This window comes from Brachionichthys hirsutus, chromosome 10 (genome assembly GCF_040956055.1).
Source record: "Brachionichthys hirsutus isolate HB-005 chromosome 10, CSIRO-AGI_Bhir_v1, whole genome shotgun sequence".
Lineage (NCBI taxonomy): Eukaryota > Metazoa > Chordata > Actinopteri > Lophiiformes > Brachionichthyidae > Brachionichthys > Brachionichthys hirsutus.
The window spans coordinates 4974635-4995461 of NC_090906.1; the positions used below are offsets into that span (position 1 = coordinate 4974635).

Consider the following 20827-nt stretch of genomic DNA (forward strand, 5'->3'; position numbering starts at 1 on the left):
CTGCTGAGATACAAAGTCCTTTTTCTCTTTCTCCCTCTCTTTGGCTCCTCCTTCCTCTCACGCCCTCTTCATCTTCCAGCTCTGTTTCTCTCCATGCCCTCTTCAATTCTCTATTTCCTATTTCACTTCTCTCTCTCTCTCTCTCTCCTTTTCTCTCTCTTTCTCTCTCTCCCCTCACTATTTCCGTCTTGTTTTTCTTGGCTTCAAGTCAGACCTCAGACCTAGAGGTCTTTTTCCCAAGCGATCTCCAGGGTGGACTCCAGGGACCAGAACACGCAAGCACACATATCCTGGCCTCACATGCTCCATCCATTTCCTTCTGTGCTTCTACTCCTATCCCACATCTTTCCCTGTCTAAACCTCCTTCTTGACTCATACAGTATTGCTGCAGTCATGGTGTATTAGAGAACAGAGTACACAGCATTCAAAATCAAGAATTAAGTTCTTTGCCTGGTCAAACCTTCAGTGCCGAGTACTTCCATGTGTGCATTTTAGGACTTTGTGTGTGTTGTAGGTTTATTCTTTTCCAGAAGAGTGGGATTATGAATCTCATATACAAGAGACATCTAGTAAAGACAGAACAACTGGAAATGCAAATACATCCACAAGGTTTACAAAAGTGCTAATCTTAATCCTAACCACCATCCATTCTCACAAAAGCAAATAATATTGAGGATATTGATCAATAATAAGTTGAGTCTTGAAAAAGTATGTCCAAAAACAAGGAAACTAGGCGTTACTGCGTAAATGAGACAACATTGTTTTTATTTGAAATGGAAGTATTCTTTAAGTAGTGGTGGAGGTACCCAATTGTTTTAACAAAGTACTTTTTTTAGTAAGCGCCCAAGTTATTAATACCACATGTGTAAAAAATACTGTTTCAAGAAAAGAGCAAATGTTTATAAAATGTATGTGTTTACATTAAAATGTTTACTTAAGTGGAAGTAACGTAAAAGTATCACAAAATTACAATCCAGGAACCAGAAGTACTCATCGTACAGAATCATATTCTAATCCCAAAATTACAAACAAATCTGGACTACAGTTACTGATAATTTCAACATTACATATGGAGCCAATTTTATAAAAACAAAATACTCCTGGGGAGCATGATGTATAATGATTTACATTTATACACCCAGAAGAAGTGTGAAGTTCCATAAAACGGAAACTATAGACTTCATTTAATCACTTTCTGCAAGCCATGTATAAATCTGTAGTCTAAATTCTGACGCACTAAAGCATTTTCCCGTCATCCCTTGGAATTGGTTAGGACATTAATTCTTTAAAACTTGCTCTAATGTGACATAAATAAAAACTACCGGTACGAGTATAAAGAACACGTTTGACTGACAAACAGCAAGTTTACAGCGCCATCAAGTGGCGAGGCTAGGTATCTCACCATTAGTGCGTCATTCCTCAAAATCATCCTCACAGACAAATTTTATATTAAGTATTTTCCACCACTACTTTTTACTAAGCCACCCTACAAATACTATGCCTTTATAACATATTTATGGTGTTCTGGTTGCATTGGATGTATTCATATTTGTACTCATGTTCTTCGCTAAAACAACATTTTCTCTATAATAATTATACGCGAGTGACGGACCCATGACGTAGCTAGGACGTTTCCGTAGCAACTAGGGCCGGGTCCGTTAACCGCCTCATCGGGGGATTAGCTGGAATTGCTGCTGATAACCGTCTCCGTCTCTGTCTTGTGGGGGCGCAGAGACACGGGGGGGGGGGCGACGCGGTGTCGAGGCGGGGAGCCCGCAGTTCCGTGTGGAGATGCTAAATATGTGGAAAGTGAGAGAGCTGGTGGACAAAGCGTGAGTACATAGTAGCAGGTGGAGCTGTTCGCACCTAGCTAACCCGCTAAGTGGCTGTGCCAAGCTAACCGGCTATCACTGGGCGGCTTTAGCCGGGCGGGCAACATCATTAGCCTTTATCGCTGATCGAGGAAAGGATATAGCCGTGACGTCACAGCTATGGTTCCTCAGCTGGCTAGCTGCCAGCCTGATTGTTTAAATAGAAACGTGCATTTACTAATGGGAGCTCATTCAGTATTTCCAAACTAGAAATGTATTTATTTCAAATCTATCCATTCAACTAGCATTGCTAAACCAAGGTAGGCTAGTATGTTCAGTATTTCTGTTTATCCCACGCCGGTGATGTCCACAACATCCAAATGATCACAATATGAATTCACATTAAATATCTACAGCTGAGCGTCCGTAATTAATGTGAATAAACTCCGCAGATAATCGCGTAGATGGATAGTCGGTTTATTTCCAAAGCTACTGACAATGTCTCACGGTGGTAATGCTACACCGGTCAAAAGAGGCCCAAGGAGGGGAAGAGGGATTACAATCGGAATGCAGTTTTGTGTATACAGTAAAGGTAATCAAAATGAAGGATTTCTTTTAGTGGCCACTGCAATAGGTACACCCTTGAAAAAAGAGGAAGTGGTTTTTCATTTTGCAACAGCATATCCTTATTGTTGGATTTTCAGTGCAATTTAACAAAAGCATTGTGAAAACTAAATTGCTAGTAAAAGCTAACAAAAATAAGTCTGCATTTAGTTACCTTGTACTTGTACACATGTATTGAGTTTCTAGTTGTTTAATTGCTTTATGAAAAAAAGGCTGAAAAAATATGATCTAATATCAGTTTTTTGTGTATCCAGAGGGTGCAAAATGCATCAATGGAGTATAAAAGATATTTAAGAAACTGGAATTACATTTTTTTTTTTTACTGAAATTGAAAAGTTCTTTCAGAAATTCATGCTACAAACAGTAATGCAGCCAAAATGATCACTACCTCAAAAGAGAGTTGGGGAAATGTTAGCGGATTAAGAAATAAATTAGCCAAGGACATTTGCTGCCAAAAAAATATTGATTATAATATACTGTACATCTTATTACAAAGTACACGACAATAAGACCAGAAAGGAAAGCCACAACAATGAAACTTTAAATGTCCATATTAATAGAAATAACACGTGTTTTTTTCAACAGCACCAATGTGGTGATGAACTACTCGGAGATCGAATCCAAAGTGAGAGAGGCCACCAATGATGATCCCTGGGGACCGTCCGGACAACTGATGGGAGAAATAGCCAAGTATGTGTAGCACACACGTTTGCCGAGTGTGTGCGCACAAGGCTCTACTAGACCTGTTTCTGCTTTTGTTCTTACATGGGTTTACCATTGTTGTACACTCTCTGGTGGGGTGTGTGTAGATCTACCTTCATGTATGAGCAGTTCCCAGAGGTGATGAACATGTTGTGGACCAGGATGCTGAAAGACAACAAGAAGAACTGGAGACGAGTCTATAAGGTACGTGGTGCACTCCAGTGTCCAGGTGCGTCTGTGTTTATGCCCGAGTCTTTCCGCTCATTCTGTATTCTATCAGGATTGATTAAAATTGATAGCTGATTTAATTGTAGCCGTTTGAACATTCCTTCCTTAGTCCGCTGAATTCTGAGCAAAGATCAGATACCTTGTTATAAAACCTGACACGTACGTAGTAGATGAAGTTTTTAAATCCACCAAATGTTCACATGGCACCAGGTCTCCTTCATAAATCACTATTAAATCAAAATGTGGCACATCTTTGTGAACTTTGTGTAACAGATCTTTATAAATAGTGAACATCTTAATTAATATTCATGATCATCTTCATGCTGACGGCAGAAATTGAAGTTCTTTTGGAGGAGGTTGAGACAAGAAAATGTAGCGTCTCGTCTTCATCCTCACAGACACGTTCAAACTATTAGTGTGGTAACACGATATCTGAATATGAAACGATTGAAAAAAACATAAAAAGGAAATGATTTTGTTATAATTGAGCGATCCTGACATCATCATACTTCTCCCATCTCTTGGTACCTTTCCTTTTCTCTACCTTCCTCTGCAAGGCTTTACTGCTGCTGGCCTATCTGATCAGGAACGGGTCTGAAAGGGTCGTCACCAGTGCCAGAGAACACATCTACGACCTGCGATCTCTAGAGAACTACCACTTCAGTGGTGAAACATTTCTTTCTTTTCTGGTTTATGTTCAATCATAATCATTCTTCTAGGCAAATATAGCAAAAATCTTATCTGACTTGGTTTTCAAAACACTTTGACATTGACGGGGTTGATATCACGAGGGTGAAAACATGACAGCGTGTCTTTGTGTCTGTGTGCTTGTTCCTGTCCAGATGAGAATGGTAAAGATCAGGGTATTAATGTACGTCAGAAGGTGAAGGAGATGGTGGAGTTTGTCCAGGATGATGACCGACTAAGAGAGGAGAGGAAGAAAGCCAAAAAGAACAAAGATAAATATATTGGAGTGTCCTCTGACAGTATGGGAGGAGGAGGGGGCATTAAGAACTGTAAGTAATTCACTACATCTCCTTTGACAGCTTGTGTTAGATGCAGGTGTATATTAAAATGATAATGTAAAAAATGCATTGGAGGTAGGGTGCCATGTAAAGTGAGTAGTGGACTTTGAATCGCTGTTAAAAGTTTAACTTGAATTGCATTTGCCAACAAAGAATTTAAAATATTGGTGAATCAATTTGTTTATTAATCTGTATGTTTGCATCGCGACATGAGATTTGTAATTATTTATAATATTTAGTTCATTGTGAGGACTTTCTGTTCGATGGCACAATTGCAGATTGTAAATCCTTTGATCTTTGGCCATTAATCAGGACGTTAAGTCAAGTAGATGCCTTGAAATTCATTGCTGTTTCATGTGTCTTTATTTTTTTATTGACAATGTGTTTATTGATTTTATACATTAACACAATAAACACAACTGTATGCCAGCATTACAATCCACATACCAGAGAACAAATACATATACACACTGTACACACAGAAACAAACAAACAATGCAAATACACAAAATATATTAAAAAAAAAAAGACGAATAAACAATCCAAATTATAAAATAAAAGGTTAACCTTTACACTTTGTCAAAGAGTTAAGAAAATAAAAAAGAACTGTCCTATCGTACTATAATTATGTAGGTTTACAGCAATGTATGTAACAGTCATCTTCTGTGTCTTCTGTTAAGTTTAAATGTTCCACAAATTCCTTAAATGGCACCCATGCTTTTTGAAATATTGACAACTTCCCTTTTCTAAAACATTTAAAAGTGTCTTGTTTTTTTTCATATATTTTCAATCTATCCAGCAAATGAATTGGATCGGAGTAAGTGGGATGAGGACTGGGATAAGAGCAGAGGAGCTTTCCCCTTTAGTGAGAAGCTCGGTGAGATCGGCGACAAGATCGGCAACACCATCGACGACACGCTCAACAAATTCAGAAAAAAAGAACGAGACGACTCACTGGACAGAAACAGGTACACGTATCAGACGTGTAGAAAATACTCGAATCAGTGCGAGGGTATTATAGAACAACTGAATGCTCCACAACTTGTTGCTCATCAGATTTAAAGATCATTGGATTTAAAGTCTTTAAAGTATTGTGTCTTTGATTACCATTTCACAACCAGGCACTCAGAGACATGCAAAGAAATAGAAACGGTGAAGAACTAAATCACCTGAGTGATTTCTTTCGTCTCATAAGATGTTCGTCTGGTTTCAACAGCGACAACGAAGAAGAACGAGCATCAAGAAATGGGAGGCAGGAAACGCTCGAGTTCAAAGATGAGGAAGAAACCGTCACGACGAAGAGCATCCAGATCACACAAGCAACAGAAACGACAACCACCACCACCCGGAAACGCAGTGGAGCGACCGGCAGCAAGACGCTGGACCTGGGGGCCGCAGCCCACTACACCGGAGACAAGGGCCCGGAGGAGAAGGTTGCTCACGGGAGCGCGCACACTTTATCCCAATGTGAGATACACGTTCAAAGTTTTTGATCACCATATGTCTTCGCTCCTGTCTTTAGTCATCCAGTGGCGGAATAGCTGACCTGCTAGTGATTGACCCTTCAGCTAACCAGGGCACGGCAGCAGGTAACTTCAAACCTTTACGCACACAAAGACGAGGAAGAATGAGAAAGGCCATGGGCGTTCCCACAATTAGGCACGCCATGTCACCTTTCACTGCGTGTGTCCGTCTGACCAGGAGGACGTTCAGACCTCATCGGTGGGTTTGCAGACTTCTCCTCTCCTGCTGCCTCTGCCAGCCTCCCAACCTCCACCGGTAAACGTGCTGCCTTTCTCGGCTCCTCCTCTTGTAACGTTAAGGCGCTCTCAATCCTGCAGTTGAGCTCCTCTGGCGTCACACATGAATCATACCAGAGTGCACTTGGAAGCTACTTTTGTTCACATGGTCTGATTGCCTGGGCCAGAGCATTGTTGGATGCTAAAAAAAATAATTCAGTTCCTCTCAAAATCAATCTGATCAACAGAACAGTTGTAACTGAAAATAAACACTGCTTTTATCTGGCCAGCTGCTGCATCAACCAATGGAAATGGAGAGTTTGGAGACTGGAATGCCTTTTCAACCAATCCGCCATCTTCATCGATCTCTGGTCCCTCCCAGCCCGTCACTGACCTGTTTGCCAGTGTCCAATCATCCGCAGCCTCTAATTCTGCCCCCATCCCGCCCTCCGCTGAGCTCTTTGACCTTATGGGTGGCGTTAACCATCAGCTAACCAATCAACACACAACACTGAGTGCCTCTCAGAGCTTGACTTTCTCTCTGGGAAGGGTGAGACCAGGAGCACCTGTTGCTGTGCCCACCGTGCCCCTTTCACGCTCGCAACAGGTGGGAACAGCTTACTTTGTCTTTTGGCTGTTATAAAGATTTAAACAAGTGCCACCATTCTTTATTTTCTATGTTAAAAAAAATCCTACACTTATTTTATTTTTTTATTCATCCTGATGTGCATGGTTTACAGAATTGTATTTGTACATTTATCCAAGTGCAAAATATTTGTGATTCTTTTTTTTTTAGAGCTTGGGAGGCATAGCATCGCAGCAGAAGGAAGGTGCTGGAGGGCATGGATCATTAGGGTTGACCTGGTCTGACCCCTCTGTCAACATCAGCCTGGACTTCTTATCAGCAGGTCTCAACCCCACAAAGACCCCACCCACACTCAACAACATCATCCAGCAACAAGGTATTATCCTCTTTTCCTGTGATTCATTTTTATGTCTGCATTTTACACTGCAAGTGCATTTAGACTGGCTAAACTAAATCTACTATATTTCTATTATATTATACAACAAGTATATATATATTATATATACTTGTTAAATATTATATGTAAGTATCATAGATTGACTCCTCCTTGTCCAAATGTGTCTGTGCAGGAGTGCCTCCCATCAATCTCTTGACTCATAGCTTTGGAGGATTGAACCTCAGCTCCCCTCCCCAAGTGACAGCTGTCAGACCGTCAGCCAATCCCATGATGGCAGGCAATGCCATGGCGATGGGCCTGCCTCCTCCTTTGACGACGGGAACTATGGGAGTGGGGGGGATGCCCGTAAACCAAGGCATGATGGGAATAAACATGAGCATGAATATGGGCATGGCCGCCCCCGTGATGATGGGCGGTCTGGCTGGTATGGGAGTCCCAGGAGTCGGGATAACACATTCCATCACCCCAGCCATGGCCCCCCCCAAACAAGATGCCTTCGCTAACTTTGGCAGTTTTGGGAAATGAACGAATGCAGACTGTGAGCGCGAGCGTCAACCACTGAAGGACTTGCATGTTTGTCTTTCTGCATCTTCTCTCTTTTGGAGAGAAGGAAGAGGGAAGTCTGGGCTTCCATTCTTAGGCTGCTGCCCCCCCCGCGATCCTACCCCAGATAAGCGGAAGATGGATGGAAGGATGTTTTGTTTGTTTACATGATTTTGTCAACATGATCTAACTAATGGTTTGTATTAAGTTTGATCCAGATAATTGTGACCTGATGGAAACTGGGAATTAAGAGGCTTTAGTAACTATAGGGGAAGTTACATTGTGTAATTAGAAAATGGATAAATTATAATCTCGTATTTTAGGATCATTGAATTCTATTTGACATAATTTCAAACACAATAGAAATTTAGAGCCAGGAGACGTCTTGTTGTCAGTGAAGTTTGTAAGTATTCGTATTTCACATGAAACGCTAGCCCAGTCTATAGCAAAAACCGTAGCGACAGTTGTGACCAGAGATAGAACGAGTCAAAAACAGTAATGGGATGGGACCCGAGGATGAGAGGGATGGATCCGATTCAGCATTTGGAAGGCAGTGGTGTCCAGGTTTGGGGGGGTTTCTCCGTTTTTAAGTGGGAACAGCAGTAGCAGTAGTGTACACATCGATCCTTTACAAACTCAATTTAGCTTCAGCTTGTGAATTTGTACAATTTACTAAGGAACATCAATCAACCAATCATCGATTACGAGCTGGTCACCGGCTCCACTATAACAGTGACCAGGCACTTTGATCAGCCTGATACCGGAAGCAACTTTGGCCAACAGCAAAGTGCAGAGGAAATATTGATGATGAAGATGAAGACACTGAACCTTTCAAGGGAAAAAAAAGTAACTGGTATTTGATTTTATGGTCAAATAAAATATCCTTTGGCTATATCTTTTTGCCTGCTTTTGTGGTGTAAGATGGCTCCTCATCTACTCAAATAGCTCTTTTCCATGATGGCAAGTGTAAAAACAGATGAGTTACCAAGATGGGCTGGGTCCTTGTTGATGATAAACCTCTTGCGTAGACGGTTATATATATTGTGCCGAGACTTGGGAGCTCTTTTCCCCCACAATTCTTTGAGCAGATTTAGCCTCTGGTGATAAGGCTTTCATGTTCCCCAAAGTACACTGTGAAGCAGTAGCAAAGGATGCTCACTTGGGTCCTCCTGTAGAAGTTGACCAGGAACCGAGAGGGTTGTTGTACCCGTTTGTGTATGTCGGCGTTCACCAAAACCGCCACACTGAATAGTTTTACAGCACATCCTGTATTTAGAGTTAGTCCCTCACTGGGACAATACATAATCTACAACACTGGTTCTACCTACTTACTTATGTGATGATCACCATTAACAACCTGCTTGCGTGTCTACCCATTATTCTAGAACTGTACACATCACAGTGAAGTACCAGGGCCAGAACCAACCCACGAACTGCCTGAATGCAACCTGCAGATAATGATTAAACCAGCCAAGAAAAATGAATCAAATATTTTAATAAATGTTCAGATGAATGATTGCAATGATGATTACAATGAATGTGTTGCTACTTGATTCTAAACATGATCACAAATATAAAACGTGTTTTTTTTTCAGTGATATTAAAATTTGAAACGACGGAACAGAAGCAGATAGCATATGTCTATGTAACTTTACTTCAACATTGAAGCTATTTTTTCCATGATGATAAATTATTTGTTTTCGTAGAAAACTTGAGCTCTTTTCCGCCACTGCTTACCACAATTCTTGGACGAAACACTCAAAGCATTACAAAATGCCTACCACTACAGTATACACACGAGAGAAGAGGCTACAGATCATGGCGTTTGCAAAAAGTGCTAATGATTTAACTTCAGCTAATTCAAATACTCTGTCTGCGCACGAGCCGAACAAAGACATCACGTGGAATTGGACGCTAGCGGACCAACGAACGCATGGCTAACCCGCCATGAAAGAACCTGTCATCCAATTAGAGCTCGTAAACGCTGGGCTGTGCTATGATTGACAGCTTTGTTTAGCGAATAGGGAAACTAAAATCCACTTTGGGGCGTTTCCAGGAAGAAAGCGTTACATTTTCCTGTAATGGCGGACCAGGTAGAAAGCGAGACTATCGGGTTCGGCGAAAACAGGTAAAGATATTTGCAAATAATGTGTTAAAATAAAGGTTTTTATAAAGTAAATGTTAAATTTATGTGAGACATAAGCCAAATGCTATTTTACTTACAGACAGGTGGTGATAAATGGCGATTTTAGCCACACTAGCTTACTAGCTTCAAGCTAACGAGACTAGCCAAGCTGCTTGTCCGGTCTGCGTTTGTGACACGCGGTAAACACAACCAGTCTGACCAAGGACAAACATGTTTTCACTTTTCACTAGGATGCCTTATTTACCAGGCTCCGGGATTTTGTTCACATTTAACACTTGTTATCTCTGCTGAAACCTTAATATTACATAGCCAACTCGCTAATCTGCGCTACACTTCCATAGTTGGCGGAGGCGCATCTGTTATTTCTGTGTTTTGTATCGATACTTTTCTGTTCGCCTGGTTAGTACCTCATCAAACAACGTTCACTGATTTGTTTTTTTGTTTTTTTACCACCGATCCACCGTTTGATCTTTCATCTGACCAACGTGATGTTCCAAACATTCAGCATTAGGACAATAAACATTTCATGGATATATACTGTATTACAATCATAAGCTGTCTTGCAAAATGTACCAAATCGGAACTTTAAAAACATATAACTACGGACGACAACAACACTACTTTTTCTATTTAGTCATTTGTCTATTCTATTTTACACAGCATCTTCCCAATCAACTTCAGTTCAATTTGTGTGGAGTATTATTGAGCAAGAAATTATACCAGCTATTGTTTCTTTGCATAACTGGCAATAATAAATATAGAGATTTTTATTTATAATGTTCAGCTGTTGTTCCAGATATTTTTTATCTCATGAATATCAGTTTCGGTTCCTTATCTATGTTGTAGAGTACTTACTTATCTTCTCCCAGAAATATGTCTGAATTACTTGAGAATGGTTGATCAAAGAGAATTTATCTTATTACCGGTACTCTATGCAGAAACATGCCATTGTTATGAATTACAGGGAAATCTCATCTGGACAGTGCTTCATGTCATTTATTTTAAGCAATGAATGATATTATCCACATTTTTGTAACTGTGTGGTATTAAATTAGGATGATGGTGTTGGTTGATATTACAGTATTATTATTTATGCGTGTTGTCAATGAGCGCGATGTCTTGTGTGTAGAATGGTGCAGCAGGCCGTGCGGTTCCGCAGCCCTGCACCACCAGCACCTGTGCCTGTTCCTGCCCAGACTGCAGTGTTACGTGGTCCACCACCGCTCCTCAGGCCGCCACCGCCCCCCTTTGGGATGATGAGGGGACCCCCTCCAAGACCCCCATTTGCACGTCCACCTTTTGACCCCAGCATGCCACCCATACCACCACCAGGAGGCCTACCACCGCCCATGGGACCTCCACATCTACAGGTTCTTTTTAAGATTCTTATACAATATTAATGTGCTTCTTTGTGCAAGTGCAGGGTTGGACCATTTTAAAATGCATTTGTCTTCTGAAGCACTCTAACCTTAGGCGTGAATGAGGTTTTGCTGGAAGGAAAATTTCTTGAAGTGATGTGTGTGAAAGTGTCGGGACACTATGTGATACAAATCGGGCAGTAACTCTTTAATATTAAATGTTTAGCCTTAATCCTTTGCTCCAGAGGCCTCCATTCCTCCCCCCTCCAATGGGGAACCTGCCACCTCCTCCAGGAATGCTGTTTCCACCTGGGATGCCTCCCCTCCCTGCATCTGGAAGCCCTTCACTCAACCCGTCAGAGGAGATCTGGGTAGAAAACAAGACAGCAGAGGGAAAGGTAAGCTGGGAGTCATATTTAGTCATATAGCATCGCATCTGTGCTGGTTTATAGAGCATAGGAGCATTGTTTGTTTGCAAAATGTTGTTTTTTCTAGATATCATTATTATTATTGCAAATTCAGAAAAATAAAGGTTGTATTAATGCTCCAATTGAGCTAATCTCTGAAGCAACCAAATAATTTGGTTAGCACTTAGCGCTGTAGTGATACACAAATCTTGCGATACGATACTTAATATTCGGCTCACGATACGATTCGATACACTTGCATCATTTTCTGAAAGATTTTAAAGGGACTGATTTGGGTGACATCTTGTGAGTGTTCCAGTGACTTGGAATCAATTAATTGAACTGAAAGCGTCAATTACAGAATATGTGGCTCTGACTCGCGATATATATCGCAGAATTGCTAAAACTGCTCAGCTCTGTTAGCGCTGTTAGAAAAGGCTTTGATAGCATTATAGAATAGAATATTGTATTCTATTCTATAATGCTTATAGGAGACGATAGATATCAAATCGTTGTGGTATTGTTCTTTTCTGTTATCCACAGGCATATTACTACAACGCCAGGACCAGGGAGTCATCATGGAGTAAACCGGATTGTGTGAAGATCATCCAACAGTCCGAACTCAACCCTCTCCTTGTAGCTGGGCCGGGGGCTGCAGGGTCAGGCCCCGGTGTTGGTGTAACTGCAGCTGCCGGCTCGGGTAGTATTAACACTACATCAGCAGTGGGAGCTTCCCCCACCCAGACCCCATCCACAACCCCTTCCCGCACACTCAGCTGCAGTCCAGACGTCACTCCCCTCCCCTCCCCCTCCGTAACGATTGCAGGTAAGCGACGTGATGCACACGTACATACACACAGGAGCTAACCTATGTTATATATATATCTTTTTGTTTCCCTTAAGCCACTGTTGTAGCAGACCTGAACCCCGTTGCCACAGTGACCTCCACTGTTACTGTGTCTCCGGTCACTGTGGTTACCGTTTCCACGGTGCCATCACCTGTCGCAGCAGTGCAGGCCATGTCGCTGCTGCCTGCAGCCCTGCCTCACGGTGTGGCCCAGCCCCCCGGAGCCATGCCTGCCTTCCCCCCTGTCATGGTGCCCCCATTCAGGGTACCTTTGCCGGGCATGCACATCCCTCTACCAGGTAAATGCATCCGTTTAGCAGGCAACAGTATCTAGCCGTCGTCACCAAGCTACAAACCCCCCATTGTTTTATTAATTAGAGATTATATTGAGATGCCATCGGTGGGTTATCGCTGCAATTGTGGAACCAATGTGATTTAGGTGAGCTTAATTTTGTTGTATCAGGTTTGGATGTGGATGCAGTTTTTTTCAATGAAGTGGTGAATTTGGCAACGGAAACTTTCTGATTTCCTCAAATTGCTTTTATTTTTTACCCTGCTTTTTATTTATTCTATCATACCATCGGCAATGATGGATTATTCCGAAAGGAGATCTGAATCTCTGAAAGATTCTCTGTTTCTCCTCGTCACAACTCACAACACAACAAATCTACAGTGTTTGTTTTAAAAGAGAATTTAATCTAATGTGAATGCACCTCTTTGTCCTCTTTGCTAGCCGTCAGTCCCCTCCCCCCCCCCACCCCCACCTGTTTCCTTTGCTCGTCTTATGATTGACATAAACTGATTGAAAAAGCTTCTTTGAGAAGTTGGTTTCCTCAGTTTATTTTGTTCTCTATGGATGAAATGTGAGATGGGGCAAGGTCTAGATTAGGGATGCTGGTTATTCAGTGATAAAACGTCAGACGTACCACTTCCTGAATAGCATTTACAAATGCAAACATAATGGATTCACTCTTACAGATGCTTGTTCACAATTGCTATTTCCCTACCTTTTACTGGGATTGTTAATCTAGTAATGACTTCTAAATTAATCATAGGTTACTGTGTGTCCCAATACACTTTGTCCATTCTTAACATTTCTAAATGCATTACAGACATACATTTCAAAGACTAACATAACAGCGTTTTGTCTTTTTGTGCGGGGCTGGGGCCACACACAAAGTACTGCACATAACGCTAGCTGATGTCTCGTGTCCTGCTGTCCGTTGTTCTTGCAGGTGTAGCAATGATGCAGATAGTAGGTGCACCCTGTGTAAAGGCAGGCCCCAGCGCCAACGGTAAACACCCAGCCGCTCGCCTCCCAGATCTACAGTAGATGGCATGGTGGTGAATGATATGAGCATCATCTGGTGAAATTTCTTCCGTCCAACAGACAGAAACAAAACATACAAATGGGTTATTCTCTCGGGTTAAATACAATCATTGTCATGTTTTTGCTCTGGATTAGAGAGACGTGGCTACAAAGTAAGACACACACACACCACAAATCCTGTTGGGTAGATTCTTGTTGTTGTTGAAAACAAGGATATTAAATATCCCTCGTGCAACCGTTAATTAGGGCTCGCACAGTAATGCTCAGCCGACTTTTACCCCGGTGCAGTGCGGGGGATGCCCGGGACCAGCTTCTCCATTATCTACATATAAACAAACTTTAAGATGTCTTGCCTTAATTACACAAGAAACAAGTTCAGTGTTCAATACTTATTTTATTTGCTCAGAGACAGCCGAGACAAAGTGCAGCTTTTCTAACAGTACTGTGTAACTGAGGGTTGCGTGTTGTGGTCTGTTGGGGCACGGTTGTGTGTGCGCTCGCTGCTTTGCGTTGATAGTTTGTGCGCGTGGCCTGTGTTCCTTGTTTCTCGGAGGTGCTGTTAAACGTATTCAAATCCAGTAATATATTTTCTCTACTCGTGTATGAACTCATTTAGCTTTCAGTGAGGCGTGCATGTGGAGCTCTGGTTTATCCCTCGTTCCATTAACACATATTTGATACAAGATAGTGTAAGTTAGGGAATAATAATGTACTATATTCTGTGTGTGTGTGTGTATATATTGCTATAATGTTTATAGACTATTGTCCACAGCATTATTTAGTGGCTTAGACAGATGCCCTTTGTCCAATCATGGTTTGTCTTTTCTTCTCTAACCAATGACAGGCATGCTTCCTGGCATGGGCCCCCCTTTAGTTTCCATGATGCATCCACAGCTGGCTCTTGCGCCAGCCCCCGCCTCCCTGACCGGATCTTTGCATCTCCCTGAGTGGTCAGAGTACAAAACAGCTGATGGTAAAATGTACTACTACAACAATCGAACACTGGAGTCCACCTGGGAGAGACCTCGGGTACTGGTGGAGAGAGGTAGGCACCGCTGACGAGTGCCAAAGTACAAGCATTGACCGTGATGACGTCTCGAAAACCTCACTTTTACTTTCTCCTCGCAACAGTTTTATTTGACAGATGATTTGCAGAACCAAAAGTACAAGAGCCCTGGTCTCAGATTAGCTCTCCTAAGATTTACATGTTCCACTTGTGGGCATTCCTGATTATTAGCACGTTGGAGGCTGCACTTCATAAAGTTCACATTAAAGCTGAATATGAAGCCATTGCACGTTGATCCTTTTATTGGCATTGGTCATTCGCATCAGTTGAGCTGCACCACACTGCTTTTAGTTTCTCAGTCTTTTGTCTTCTTCTCCAGAAAGAGAAGCGGAGAGGCTCAGAGAGCGTCTGGCCCAGGAGGCAGAAGCAATGGAGATGGAAGACGAGGAGAATAGAATGGAAAACATGATTATTGAGAAGGTGTGTGGAGGTTGATGTTGTGTTATGTCCCATAATGTGTCAGCATGTTGAAGAATTACATTATTCAGAATCCAATAAATACTATTGGATATACTATATACTGTGATATTTAATATAATTTAGGATATATTTCTCCAATTAATTCAAGAATATAGATAACATGGGATTCTGAATGTAATAATAATGCAGAGAACCTTTCTGTTGAGGAGCCTAAAGAGATGACTGAAGAGGAAAAAGCAGCTCAGAAAGCCAGGCCTGTAGCCACCAACCCAATCCCTGGCACGCCATGGTACCCCCCCCCCCCCCCCCCACACACACACACACGCATCACAGTCCACTTCAACACCATGACCCACTTTATTGCCATGAATGGAATGCATTATCTGTCCCTCATGTGTCCACATTTCCGTCTATCCATTTATCAGGTGTGTGGTATGGACAGGTGACGATCGCGTGTTCTTCTACAACCCGACGACACGGTTGTCCATGTGGGACCGACCCGAAGAGCTGATCGGTCGAGCCGATGTGGATAAACACATCCAGGAACCTCCGCACAAGAGAGGTCTGGAGGAAGTAAGGAAGACGGTTGTGGACAGACACCCTTTCACAAGCGGTAAGCGATCATGGCAATAATAAATAATGACCTTCAAACGAATTGCTTGTTTAATTTGCATTCATAATTTATTGCAATTACATGTTCATAGTCTTAAAATCAGAGGCCAGAGGAGCCCCGGTTCACCGGTGCAGTGATTCCTTTAGGTAGTGTGACGTATTAACCGGGCTTCTCATCTGATTGGGCGCAGTGATCAGTAAGGAGGAAGCCGAATTGGCCATTATGACCGAAGAGAGTCTGGATGAGGAGCCAACCAAAGCCAAAAAGAGAAAGTAAGTCACGTGTCTCTCTGCTTACTCATCACGACAGTCCGTGTCCTGTTCTCTCCACATCATATGGCATTTGTGATTCCGCGCTAACAGGAAGGAGGAAGTGAAGGAAGGGGACACTGAGAAGGAAGCAGCAATGGAGGCAGAGCTCCGAGCTGCCAGAGAGCGAGCTGTAGTGCCGCTCGAGGCCCGGATGACTCAGTTCAGAGAAATGCTGCTGGAAAGAGGGGTAACACAAATTTTATGCTGAATGTACACATGTAGTGGTGAGTTTTATTGTTATCTTTATGTTGTTTTTTTAGTTAATATTGTATGATCTAATTGTGTCAAGTTTTCCCTTGAGAGTTTTGTTAGTTGTCTTCTTGTGACGTGAGTTTTTTATTAGTTGCCACTGAAAAGCGGGCGTCTTGTACATTGTAGGTGTCTGCGTTCTCCACTTGGGACAAGGAGCTCCATAAGATTGTGTTTGACCCACGGTACCTTCTGCTCAACCCAAAAGAGAGGAAACAGGTTAGATGTCTCCTGCCCGCAGCACCAATTCTCACTCTCACTTTCTGACAGTGTTAAGCCGTATATTAAAAATAAATAAATACAGATCGAGTTTTGTGTTTACGTCCGCTGCAGGTGTTTGATCAGTATGTGAAGACACGGGCAGAGGAAGAAAGGAAGGAGAAGAAGAACAAGCTAATGCAGGCCAAAGATGAGTTCAGGAGGATGATGGAGGAGGCAAAACTCTCAGCCAGGTAAAAGCACAGGCCTGTTTGTTTTAAACATCAACAATAAAGTGTTCTATTTAGTGATGAGATTTCATGGAATTCTGGCTCATTTTCTTTGTGTATCTTCACAGAACAACTTTCAGCGAATTTGCGGTGAAGCATGGCAGAGACCCCCGTTTTAAAACTATAGAGAAGATGAAGGACAGGGAGGCGATCTTCATCGAATTCATCACAGCTATGAGGAAACGAGATAAAGAGGACTCAAAGTCCAGAGGAGAGAAGGTATCACTATCTCACACTCAACTGTCAATGGGCAGATCTCAGTTGCAGTAACAGTGTGGTGATCTTTAACGACGTTGGTGAGGAGTGGCTGGTATCCGCGGGGTTGTTTGGGGAGATTTCTAATTAATTGTGTTGCTTATTTTGCTCCCAGGTGAAGCTGGACTTCTTTGACCTCCTGAGCGACCAGCACATAGACGTCGGTCAGCGGTGGAGTAAAGTGAAGGAGAGGCTCGAGACTGACCCTCGCTACAAGGCCGTGGAGAGCTCAGCGCTCAGAGAAGAGCTTTTCAAACAGTACATGGAAAAACAGGCAAAGGTAGGAGCGGCGTTCTGCGTGAAAGGTGAGCCCAGTATGTCCAGTGCCAGACTGGGTTTCACCTTAATGGTGCTGCAAGTACCAGGAATGCTAAATATTACCAGTACTAGCCTGAATCCTTTTGTCCTTTTTATAAGTTTTGATATAATTATTGATGATTCAATATATAGATGAATAATTTACTACTGCGCGCAATAGTAGGGAGATAATTATAAAATAAAATCAATCAGGTCCATATAAAGAGCTGTAAATTTACACATCAAAAAACAGTAAGAACACTTCTGAGCAAATAAGTATTGAACACTGAACTTGTTTCTTGTGTAGTTAAGGCAAGACATCTTAAAGTTTGATTTCAGTGTTTGTGGCATAAACTACTATCTCCTGATTCATGGCTCTTTTCCAGCATCATTTTCAACACGCCATATCCAGAAAGACCGACAGAAATACACTTTGTGTCATCATTCACAGAACGTGGACATCGACAAGGAGCGGGAGCTGGAGCGCCAGGCTCGCATCGAGGCCAGCCTCAGAGAAAGAGAGCGGGAGGTGCAGAAGGCCCGGTCAGAGCAGACCAAAGAGATTGACCGGGAAAGAGAGCAGCACAAGAGGGAAGAGGCCATTCAGCATTTCAAAGCGCTCATGTCTGATATGGTGAGATACTCTCAAGTTCATTTCTTTCCCAGGAAAAAAATCGATCATAATTTAATCCTGATCTGATTGCTTCACTTTTTGATTTGAAATGAAACACGTGCTTCTGAAAACGAGCTGACCTTTCGGCCAAGTTTAGTAATTTTTAGACTCGTCCAGTGATCGGTGGAGTGTGAATGTGAGTTTAAATTGTAAAGCGCTGTGGGCATCACGCAGGAGGAAAAGCGTAATTTCAGTACAGTATATTTGTTCTGTTTGCTGTGCATAAGGCTGCAACAATTTGACGTCAGCAACCCAGAATGCAATGCGCACGCGAAAACATGGCGGCCACCATGTATCAATTATGCTGTAAACAAAACTGATTTTATAACTTATAAGAAATGCTTTTTTCAGAAGCGCTTGTTTTAGCAGAAAATGTCTTTATTAAATCAAATTCTCTCCATTTATTTTTTGTTTTGTTTACACAATCATCAGGTTCGGTCCTCCGATGCAGCGTGGTCAGACACACGTCGTAACCTGCGGAAGGACCACCGCTGGGAGTCTGCGTCACTGCTAGAGAGAGAGGAGAAGGAGAAGCTGTTTAACGAACACGTAGAAGCACTGGCCAAGAAAAAGAAGGAACATTTCAGGCAGCTGCTGGATGAGACTATCATGGTAATCACCGTCTCATTTACTCGATTCTTCTTGTGGGGAAAAGAGAACCAATGTAGCCGTGCCGGGTCAGTGTAGTTTACAAAAAAAGGATGCGCAAAATTTTTATGCGAGATATTTTGCTATTTGTTGACCAAAATGGAGAGAAAATTAGAAAGAGGATTTCATTTTCTGTTTCGAATAAGGAAAAAAATATAAAAATCAGTAGATTGTTTTGTTCAGAGATTAGATATGATTGTCTGGCATCACATCTCCTAAAGATACACAGAAAATATTCAGAAGTTATTGCAACCTTTACCAGTTTATCAGGTTCTTCGTCTGCTTTGACCTGATCTCAGATTATCTTACTGACTGGTGATTTTGTTCGTATTTTAGATCACACTGACAACTACCTGGAAGGAGGTGAAGAAGGTTATCAAGGAGGACCCTCGCTGCATCAAGTTCTCCTCCAGTGACAGAGTAAGTCTTTACACGGGCATCCTTCTGACCTTTTTAAAACTGCCATATACACATTCTTAAAGATCGATTTTGATAATATTTTAATGAAGTTTAGTGACTATAAACTTGCCTTTTCAGAAAAGCCATACTTAAGTTCTAAATGGACCAATAGGAGGGATGGATATTTTTGTATCCCTCTTAAAGGCGTTATGTGGGTTTGACCAGGCTGCGTCCATTTTTATTCTAGTTTTGGTGTCTGATGTGTTTATTTGTGTTTGTAGAAGAGACAGCGGGAGTTTGAAGACTACATCAAAGACAAGTACATCACAGCGAAAGCTGACTTCAGAACTCTGCTAAAGGAGACGAAGTTCATCACATACAGGTCCGTGACAAAATGGCTGAACGTTGGAGTGGAGACATGCTGCAGACTCATTTGACACATGATATGTTATTAGCTCCTTACAAGTCTAATGATCTGAGAAATGTGACCTTGTTGCTAAGGAAACCTGGCTGTTTTAGATTGCATCAAATAAAGAAACGACCTGAACTGCAGCTTTTGCGCAGTCCCCTCGACTCGTTAGAGAATGTTCTCACCATCCTGTTTATCTTGCGTCCTCCTTCCCCTCTGCCAGGTCGAGAAAGTTCATCCAGGAGTCGGAGCAGCATCTGAAAGACGTAGAGAAGATCCTTCAGAATGACAAACGTTACCTCGTTTTGGAATGCGTCCCAGAGGAGCGCAGGAAGCTGATCATGTTCTACATCGATGACCTAGACCGCCGTGGCCCACCGCCTCCCCCCACAGCATCCGAGCCCACCCGGCGCTCCACAAAGTGACCGATCTCATCATTTTCTCGACTGACGCCCGACCCCTTTGGCCTGAGCATGACCCCCCCCCCCCCAAGACCCCATGAACCCTTTTCTTCAGGCCTGCGGCTGGCATCACGGTGTTATTGCTGAGGGTCAGGTCGTGTTGCGTAGACGTACACCATAGAGACGAACGGGTGAGCTCTCTGTTGTGTCGCCTCTTACCCTGAAATAGTCTAAGAGGCGACAGAGGTGACCTGCGACCTCTCGCCTCTCTCAATGTCCGCGTTAGCAGGAGAGGTGTAGTGATGAGCAGATGTAAATGAAGACGAGTGTATGATGACACGTTAGTGTGTGTGTGTGTGCTGAGGCATCCATAAGCCTTACAGCTCCACTGTGCCAGTCATTGTTTCAGCGGCTCAGTGGTTCCCTCTGATATCTCAGCCGTTTGTTTAATGAAATAAAGCAACTTCCGCAGTTTTTCAACATGTCGTCCTGTGGATTTATTTAAAGACGATATCACGCAGACAAAGTTGTTTCTGTTGACTTTCGTCCGTTTAAACAGACTGATATAATGAGATTTGGGGCGTGGCTGCTTCCCGAGCCGCGCGCTCATTGCGTAGAGGTTAATGCGTCGGCAGCTGTGATTGGTCAAAGTCAGACGATGGTTTCCTGTCACGTGATGTTGCCGGAGGTGGACTGCTCATTGGTGGGCTCACTGATGCGCATCGTCATGCCAAGCCGTCTTTTGTGCGGCGGCGGCGACCCGAGACAGTTAACGGTAACCGGTAACGTTGGACGTTACCGGTTTCAAGCGACGCGTGTTTCTTTTAAAGGACCGTGAAAGCGACGTGCGAACGT

At 42.7% G+C, this 20827-nt stretch overlaps 2 protein-coding genes across 2 annotated transcripts; both read left to right on the top strand.

The window, feature by feature from the left end:
• The first annotated feature begins 1791 nt into the window (after positions 1 to 1791).
• On the top strand, positions 1792 to 7637 carry LOC137900636 (clathrin interactor 1-like). The gene is made up of 12 exons (XM_068744757.1): positions 1792 to 1832; positions 3021 to 3125; positions 3245 to 3341; positions 3923 to 4031; positions 4208 to 4381; positions 5190 to 5358; positions 5607 to 5838; positions 5913 to 5979; positions 6092 to 6169; positions 6420 to 6736; positions 6926 to 7091; positions 7285 to 7637. The coding sequence occupies exons 1-12, from the start codon at positions 1792 to 1794 to the stop codon at positions 7635 to 7637; spliced, it is 1908 nt and encodes a 635-aa protein (XP_068600858.1).
• A 2099-nt stretch (positions 7638 to 9736) lies between these two features.
• On the top strand, positions 9737 to 20438 carry tcerg1b (transcription elongation regulator 1b (CA150)). The gene is made up of 21 exons (XM_068744038.1): positions 9737 to 9783; positions 10931 to 11171; positions 11405 to 11557; positions 12110 to 12392; positions 12470 to 12712; positions 13649 to 13708; positions 14588 to 14788; positions 15129 to 15229; positions 15436 to 15518; positions 15655 to 15842; positions 16033 to 16114; positions 16205 to 16340; positions 16532 to 16621; positions 16736 to 16854; positions 16959 to 17109; positions 17261 to 17425; positions 17894 to 18076; positions 18548 to 18727; positions 19100 to 19183; positions 19444 to 19544; positions 19795 to 20438. Exons 1-21 carry the CDS (start codon positions 9737 to 9739, stop codon positions 19994 to 19996), a joined length of 3093 nt encoding a protein of 1030 aa, XP_068600139.1. The 3' UTR covers positions 19997 to 20438.
• Positions 20439 to 20827: the final 389 nt, after the last annotated feature.

Excerpts from the sequence above, each read along its gene's own strand:
- LOC137900636 (XM_068744757.1), top strand. The coding sequence starts at position 1,792 with ATGCTAAATATGTGGAAAGTGAGAGAGCTGGTGGACAAAGC. Across the intron at positions 5,359-5,606 it reads GACTCACTGGACAGAAACAG|CGACAACGAAGAAGAACGAG; the intron begins GTACACGTATCA and ends TGGTTTCAACAG. Across the intron at positions 5,839-5,912 it reads AGAAGGTTGCTCACGGGAGC|TCATCCAGTGGCGGAATAGC; the intron begins GCGCACACTTTA and ends TCCTGTCTTTAG.
- tcerg1b (XM_068744038.1), top strand. The coding sequence starts at position 9,737 with ATGGCGGACCAGGTAGAAAGCGAGACTATCGGGTTCGGCGAAAACAG. Across the intron at positions 16,341-16,531 it reads AAATGCTGCTGGAAAGAGGG|GTGTCTGCGTTCTCCACTTG; the intron begins GTAACACAAATT and ends TGTACATTGTAG. Across the intron at positions 19,545-19,794 it reads ACGAAGTTCATCACATACAG|GTCGAGAAAGTTCATCCAGG; the intron begins GTCCGTGACAAA and ends CCCCTCTGCCAG.